This window comes from Drosophila albomicans, chromosome 2R, assembly GCF_009650485.2.
Source record: "Drosophila albomicans strain 15112-1751.03 chromosome 2R, ASM965048v2, whole genome shotgun sequence".
Classification (NCBI taxonomy): domain Eukaryota; kingdom Metazoa; phylum Arthropoda; class Insecta; order Diptera; family Drosophilidae; genus Drosophila; species Drosophila albomicans.
This window is the reverse complement of record NC_047631.2, coordinates 16,118,008-16,126,426: the sequence shown is the minus strand read 5'-3', so window position 1 is coordinate 16,126,426 and position 8,419 is coordinate 16,118,008. Positions and strand designations below refer to the sequence as shown.

The following is an 8,419-nucleotide window of genomic DNA, read 5'->3' as shown; positions in this document are numbered from 1 at the left end:
TTGTTCTTTTTTGCTTTTGTATGGTGTGCTGCTCTTTGCGGCTGCACATGTACAAGTAATCTAATTAGTTTTATGCTAATTAGTTCGCGGCTTTAATTTAATAAATTATTATAGCGCATTATTTTGGGGAAAACTACACGGAACTGGGGAATTAACTATACAATAGAAACATCGCAAGGACTATGGCAATAACCACATTTGATGTTTCTAATGGAGCTCGCAACGAAAAGGAAAAGCTTGTGGTTGCGCGCTGCTAAAATCTAAAATATATAAAACATATTAAATTTCGCTCTTGAAAAAAGTTGGCTTAAGTGTAGTAAATAAATAGTTAGAATATTAAAAAGCTTTCTGTTTAACAACAAAGAATTAACATTTATTTGTGGATTGCAGTTCGAAATTAGAGAGACAGCTTCGGCAAATTTTAAAAGTTATTCGTATCCAGATATTTAGTAAAACTTTTCGACAGCTAATAGCTAATTTAATAATTTTTAGTAAACGTTGCCATTAAAACTATTTCGATTTTAAAATTTTCGCGCTAATTAGCGATAGGCCGGAATGAATTCCCATTATCCACAAAGGGGCAAAGCATGAGGCATTTAGAGTTTATAGGCACGACGCAGGACCAAATCAAAGTATGCATCATTATCAATTGAGGCACTGATTGTCGCATAATAGTTATCAAACTCTTCTTTGGTTACAATGCCATCTGGATTAGGAGCACCAGCTTCAAAGTTCTTGAGGAAATCGACCAAAATTTCCTTTTCAGTCATTTCGCCACTCAAATACTTTGGATGATCGCGAACTGAATAAACATTCTTTAAATCAGCCACTGTAATTTGTCCATCTCCATTTTTGTCCAGTTTATTAAAGGCTTTGGCAATAATGTCCAAGCGAGATGCACTCATTGGTGGCTGCATTTAAATAATATTGCAATTAGTTAAATATTCAAGGTTTGAAAATACTAAATAGACAACTCACACGAAGTTTGACTAGAAATTCTGTCATGTTTATGGTGCCATTATTATCAGTATCGAAACTGTAAATATTTCAAAATTAATAATTTGTGTATTGCAAGTTTTTCCAATATTTTGCACTTTTACCGCTTGAACATATCGTCAATATCTGATTCGTTAACATCCAGTCCGATATCAATGATGCCCTTTTTGAACTCTTCTAGATTGAGAGTCTTGCTGCCATCATCGTCCATTACACGAAACGCTCTGAAATGGAAAAATGCCAACAAAGGCCATATAACTAAATTTCAAGTGTGATGCACTGCGATATACCCATTGAAAAAGTATTGAAATATTCTAATAAACATTTGAATTCTTTTAGAGAATTTCAATAGTACAATTTTAAAAGTAGAATCAATATTCATTCAACTGATTAAAGGCGGCTGATTTAATGCTAAAAATATTGGCTCACTGAAAGTGAATATAACCATTTGGTTTGAAAAATATTGTATGCATTCTAGTCTAAACAAAAATATGTTTCTATTAATGGCCTCAAAAAGCAAGAGCAAAAATCAAACGAGGGAAGCAGCTATTGAAATGGTGATGGAATAGGGAAATACGGTTGGAAATACATACGCAACGCGCAATACGGATGGCAATGCATTGAATTTTCCAGCTGGCAAACAAACAAATTGCATAAATACAAATAAAAATCCACACACATCTGGTCAATACGCATACGCACACACATAACATAACGGTACACACACAAACTCATGCATATGTTGGTAGTTGCGATTTTGTTCAAAATGTCTATATATTCAAAACGGAAAATTGTTAACAGAATGTCTGTCAGTTGGACAGATGAGCTGAAATTGAAATAAAAACTAAGAGAGGAGAAACTCGCAAAAGGGGCGCGACTGTCGTTGTTGTTGTTGTTGAGACTGGTTAGGTTTTTGGGTGCAGATGCGTTAGGGTGAACGGTACCAGAAACCAGAGAAATCCAATTATGTTTGTTTGCATTCAGTCAGCGATTTTTGCCATCGCCATCGCCTCCCCTCCCCTCCAATCCTCCCTCCAAAGCTCGAAGCTCCAAGCTCCCAGCCCTCAGTTCGCTGCATCGTGCATAGTTTTTGCCGCTTGGCATACACTTGGAGGAGCTTTTCGAAATGTTAGTTCAACATGCACTCGACATATTTGCCTATGCCTAGCTCAAACTTGAACACATTCTCATCACCATCATCAACAGCATCGACATCGTCATCATCATTGCCATGATCAGCAGGAGCAGGAGTCGACATTGGCAACTAAGAGCAAAAGCTGAAGATTTGAAAAACATGCTTCAGTTTTCGGCAGCAACTCGCTATTCACGTGCTTCACAAGTCTCAACACTCAACAGTTTCATCACTTTAAAATATCCAGCATCCAGAGATTGTGAGTGTGTGCCTGACCAACAATCTCATCCTGTTCATATAAGTGTCTATCCTCATCCCGCACATTTGTTAATAAATATTCCGCCATACTCGTATGCAAATGTTACAGATACAACAAAAAATAAAAAAAATTGACGGACGGATAAGAGGACTTCTCTTTTTTTTTGGGTTTGGTTGGACCACAAACCGTTGCCATGTTATGCAAACATGGCATTGCTGGTTGCATATCCAAACTGAATGTTTCGGCTTTCAACCAAACCTCAAACAGGCAGCAGCCAGGCCTTGGCTTTGCCATTGCCTTTGCCTCTCTTGCGAATGTTGTCTATGGTACACTAACTCACCTGGCAAGGCCCAAGATGCCGGTGGCGCCACGGCTGAAGCACTGCAGGCGCAATTTGTAGATTGAGTCCTTTTCGAGTCCATTGGCCAGCTCACGCTTCGCTTGGTTCTTCAGCGCCGCTTCCTTGGAGAATAAGTCCTCGCGTGGCATCTGCCCCAGAAAGAGAAGCAAAGCAAGCACATGGAAGAAATATGAGGTAAGTGAATGTTAAAGTTTATACCTTGTTGGTTTAATATTTTCTCAAAAGCTTATGGATGGTTTCACAAGAATATCGCGATATTCTCTTTTCTAATTAATTTGGAATATAGTGTTTGTGAAAATTGTAGAACGTAAGTATGAGAAGTTTCAATTAAAATGAAATGGAAAAGTATTGCCCTACTTGGATAGCTAAATTTTTGTGACGTGTGTTCAAAGGGCGATTACAAAACAAACTAAATCATAATTAAAATTGAAAGCCAACTAGACCTCCATAAAATATACAGAAACACCAGCATTATAAGTTCATTTTTAACATTAAAGTTTCATAGAATTTAGTGTTTCACCTTTTCCTATTCTGAGTCAGCACACAGACTTTTGTTTGTTATAGATATTTTTTGTATTATTTTCTCGCTTCCTTGTTAATCTGTATCTTTTATTTGCTTCCAGCGAAAATAATTAAATTTCACATTTATGTATATTTATAAGTCGGCAATGCGCCCGGGGAACTTTGAAGCTTCGTTTAATACTTTGCTTAGTTACCTCCAATAATTATGTCTATTATGACAGCTATAGCCCGAAGCTATTGTGCTTGAGAATTGATTTCCCCCGTATGTTAGCTTAGATTGGTTTTAATTATACGCAGAGCTACAGCAAAATGATTTGGGTTATGCGAATTCCAACGATTGTGTTTTTCTTTTCTACATCCAAATATGTACTGTTCGTAATTTTAAGGCGCTGTATTTCACGATTCAATGCTCCCAAGTGGTTTAATTTTTGATTGTGCTTATAAGGTTGTGGTCCCGTTATCGTAATTGCTTCGTCACACATATGACGCAAAGCTTTTAACGATAATGATATTGGATGCCGAATGCCGCATCGTACTACATATGGAAATAACACATCACTTATGCAGCATTATTAATTAAAGCGCAAAACTAAAGTTATTTCAGTGAGCAAACTCACAAACGCGCTCTTAAGTAATTCAAGTAGAACTGCTTGCCCCAGCCCCAACACACACACACACACCTATCATCAATAAGCAGGCACTTTGTTCAATGAACTGGAACAACTTGAACTTCAACTAGTTCATTAGTGGTTCAGTTGTCGAGCGGGTGTACGCTTAAGTGTGCCCGTTCACCTCAATGTTTCATGCATGCGCTAGCGACAACAATTGCAATTGCGATACATCCAACTCAAACTAAGCTGCAGTGAATGAGAGACTGAGGAAGAGTGATACGGTGAAAACTTAAGGTGGAGTAAGGGGAGGCTTCCTCAACATATTCATTGCCAAGCAACGTTAGCTATCATAAGGTAAAGCTCAATTGAACCAATGCTGTTGCGTTATCAATAAACAGCGATTCGACTCCTGTCATATATAGTACATACGATGTGTAGTCAATTTAATAGCAGTACGAGAAAATGAGAAATGATTGCCAGACCATAAATATTTCATAGCAGCTTGTTTTGACTATTAGTTGTCTATATTCCATAGTATGTATTTACTACCCTTCAAGGCACGCAATTACGATAGGGAAAGAGATAGAGAGAAAATGCATGTAACTAACTCTAATTTGTGACACAGAACTGAGCTTTTTAGTTTGCTTATTGATTAGGACAAAGTCAGGGTAAATCCAAACACGCAATTCTATGACTGAACACGGAACTCCGACTGGGTTATTTTTTTGTATGCGCAGAATTGCAAATGTTCTTTGCAGTTTTTGTGACGGTTGCGTTTACTTGATATTAATAGCTTATTGATCATCTGACCCGTGCGATTTGATAGTCATAATGTCAGACAGAGAATCAAGAAATGTAGAGTGTATAAGCAGTTCATTCACCTCTAAATTGTATAAATAAAATCGATGAACTGCTCTAACTCGTACCTAGAACATTCTCATGATGTTTAGCGCCAGGCAACTGTCCGTCTCATTACAGAATTGATGACCTAATTAGATAGTCACCTGCTGTCACGAGTGCTGCGATAAGTAGTACACAATGGTCCTAATTAAAATACCCAGGTGGCACTTTAGTGCCGAGTGATGCGTCATACTTGCGTTTTGTTGAGTAAAGGGGAAAAGCAACAGCACAAAACTGACTGCAAAACTGTAAAACTACAAAACTGTTGTCTGTTATTGCTAGCTGTTGGTTGCTATTAGTTGTTGTAGAGAGAGCACAACATTTGTAGCTGGCAACATTTGCTGCGGCGGTTGCAATTGCTGCAGCATCCTGCAAATGCCACAAAGCTCTGGGCGAAAGTCAAGGTCGGCCACATATCGATTTCGGCAGATCCCAAGAGATATACTATACGCAATGTAAAGCTGCATCAGACTACTTACTTACTACTTACGTAGTATGCGAATAAATGGATACACTATGTGTGTACGTGTATGCAAAAACAAATGCTTGCTAACGAAGGATACAAGAGAAGGAGAAATAAAGGAGAAAGAAAGCAGAGAAGAGGACACATAACGAACGGCAGAGCATGAAAAATAAATTATTGCTTTATTGGGGGTAAACAAAAAGACAATTTAACACGTCAGCAGGATGCTGAGTGTGGCTATAACAAGGACGTTGACGGTGACAGAACCAGAGACAGAGACAGAGACGGAGGAGATGGTGATATCGGTGATGTGGACGAGGACAAAGGACACTGCGCGACGAAATAAAGCAAATAGGTCACGTTCAAAGACAACATCGATTAACCATAAATTGCGAGTTAAGCAAAAAGCAACGAGCCACGAGCAGAGCGAGAGAGAGAGAAAGCGAGACAGACAGTGAGCAGGACACAAGAAAAAGCAGCAGCAAAGTCTGGCCGAGTTTAAGCATGATTTGTGCGTGTCTTTATGACATGGAACACATTCCCCATTCACATTCACGCGAATAACTTTATGTGTGCGCACAGGACACACATGAGATACAGTTATACAGTCACACAGATACAGATACAGAGATACATTCACAGTCACAGTCACAGTTGCAGCAGCAGCAGCAGCTGCCTTGCTGCCTCGCTAACAAGTCAGCCAGTTGGTGGAGGAGGAGGAGGAGGATGGGGCAGCTCCCAGGCGCCTGTCACTAACACCACAAGCTGTCATCTGGAATAGAAACGCCAACGCAGCAGCTGGAGCTGAAGCTGAAGCTTGGTGCTTGGTGCCTGGAGCTGCTTGCTGAAGGGCTGACAATTTGTATCCGCGTGTGTGTCACAAAACTTTCACAATAATTAACAGACATGTCGATTATTTCTTGGCTCACAATTTACCTTTTTTTGTTGTTGTTGCTGTGCGTTTGTCTCTGTTTCTGTTGGATATGTGTGTGAGTGTGTTTTGTATGTTTGTTGTGCGTTTGGCAGCTGGTTGGTTGTATTTTATTTTATTGTTCCAAAATGTTTCAACTTTTGCCGCTGACAATTCAACTTTGCACGCACCTCGCACGTGTCGCGTGTGCCGAGCGTTGGCAACGAATGCGGCACCGAATGCGGCAACATAAAGCGCCACCCGTTTTGCCAAGCCAGTCAGCCGTTGCAGCTACAACGACACACACACACACACACACACATACAGTATTGCTATCTATAGTTGTAGTTGTAGTTGTCGCTTTAGTTGTCGTCGTTGTTGTTGTTGCCTCACCCAGTGAGCACCATAAGCGGAATCCTTATAAAACTAATGCTAGCGGAAGCAACAACAGCTGGCTCAACCAACTAAGAAAGCTTTAGGTTGTGTAAACTCAACACGCAGATACCCTGCAGAGATGAGCAATTGAGCTGACAGACAATCTTGATGTGTAACCTACTTTTATGTGCAACCTCCCCTTTTGTTTTTGGCGGGGTTATCTTTATGAGTACAGGGTATATAAAAAAGCTTAGTTGGAACCATTTGGCTGCCAATTGTCAAAATGCATAGCTACATTCTCAAGTGAGCTTTTGAGCCTTGTCGCATTTTTGTTTAGCTACATTTGCTGCGCACCTTTTTACCACCTTCTTATGAACCTGAGCGAGAGAGTGAGAGAGCTGCCGAGACAATGACGTGGTGCTTGGTGTTGTTATGGCGGATTTGCTTTTTATGACGCGACACGGCATTATCATTACCGTTTTGTGGTGTCGAAGTGCATAAAATTTATACGCTGATATCATGGCCCCGTTTTGCCAAATTGATGTGCTCTTTATGAGTTGTATTCTTTGACATTATTTTTTTGTAGCAGATAATTTGATTGCCAGCGTTGTTTGTCGCTGCCGTGGTTTAGTTAACTTTATGAATTTCCATCCAACGGGTAAAAATAAAAAATAAATCACAATATTGTAAGTAATGAGCTTACGTTTTTTTTGATTCCCTCAAGGCTGTTATCAATAGGATGAGCTGGCGAAAACTAATATTTTGATTGTGCTAAAGCCTGTTGCATGTGGCAAGTTAATGTAGCTGGTTGCCTTGGGGCACACGTTAACCTTTACAGTTAAGTTTTCCGCCTAATTAATTTTTATGGGGTAATTAAACTAGAGTTCACAGTTCAGACTCAGGTGCTTGTTTGTGGTTGACGGTTATGTACTCTTTATATTTATATAATTTTCTATAAATCGCAGATTTAACAATCGGTTTGCTGCTCCCAAGACACTTGCTGCATTTTATCTATTAAAAATTTAAAATTTGAAATATGTTGAAGATGTAAAATAGAACGCAATTTCGCACTTGAAGATTTCTATTCGCATTGCCCGTGTATAAGTAAGAGAAATTGCTTCATCATACGACATTTTTCTAGCTTCTCATATGTACATTTACTTTATGTTTGCCAGCTTTTGTCCCTATATCATTTTGTCGCTATTATTTTTATGCGTGAGTATGTGTGCGAGTGTGTGTGAGTGTGACTTGCTGGTACTTCAACCTACTTTACTGTCAACTACATTTTGTCAAATTACTTATGCAAATCTTTCAACTTTTACAAGCGCGTCCTTGCCACGCAAAAATCCCGTTTAGTGCTACTCCCACTCCTCTCGCTCTTGTTGTTACTTCTGGGTATTGCTTTTCTTTTTTACTTTTTTGCAAGCAAAAAAATTACGCTCAAAAGCCTGACATGAAGTGGCAGCCCCTGGCACTGATATCACACACAGTCAGAGAGTCCCAACGCAAGTCGCTAGTCGCCAGCAACCATTCATAACGGAGCATCCAAGCTGGCGCTGCAATGTCACGGAGGTCTACTAAAAACCTATTTGAGGAGCATGTCTGCAAAATGCGAGCCAACAAGACCAAGACCAGAGCAGAGCAGTACTGCCTGGGCATTAGACAACAATGTTGCCTGCCATCAAACTGACTATTTGTCGCCTGGTTGAGTCTACGAACTAGGGATCTGCATACCTCTTTGCCTGGACAACGTAACGCCATGCCACGCCACGCCAAGTGCTTGGAGCGCTTATAAAATAAATAAAATTTATGCTGCGACGCATTATTGCCTTGTCTTTTGTTGTCCTGCAGGCGAAACTTTTCTGTAGTTGTTGATGCTCTCTTGCTCTT

General features: G+C 39.7%; 1 protein-coding gene across 1 annotated transcript; it reads right to left on the bottom strand.

The window, feature by feature from the left end:
- Positions 1-345: 345 nt before the first annotated feature.
- LOC117575540 (calcyphosin-like protein) lies at positions 346-3,135 on the bottom strand. Its single transcript, XM_034259794.2, has 5 exons — positions 2,947-3,135; positions 2,728-2,876; positions 1,101-1,220; positions 979-1,036; positions 346-911 (listed from the first exon to the last, which is right to left on the bottom strand). The coding sequence occupies exons 2-5, from the start codon at positions 2,874-2,876 to the stop codon at positions 597-599; spliced, it is 642 nt and encodes a 213-aa protein (XP_034115685.1). The 5' UTR covers positions 2,947-3,135; the 3' UTR covers positions 346-596.
- Positions 3,136-8,419: the final 5,284 nt, after the last annotated feature.

Excerpts from the sequence above, each read along its gene's own strand:
- LOC117575540 (XM_034259794.2), bottom strand. The coding sequence starts at position 2,876 with ATGCCACGCGAGGACTTATTCTCCAAGGAAGCGGCGCTGAAGAACCAA. Across the intron at positions 1,221-2,727 it reads GGCATCTTGGGCCTTGCCAG|AGCGTTTCGTGTAATGGACG; the intron begins GTGAGTTAGTGT and ends TTTCCATTTCAG. Across the intron at positions 1,037-1,100 it reads ATTGACGATATGTTCAAGCG|TTTCGATACTGATAATAATG; the intron begins GTAAAAGTGCAA and ends AAATATTTACAG.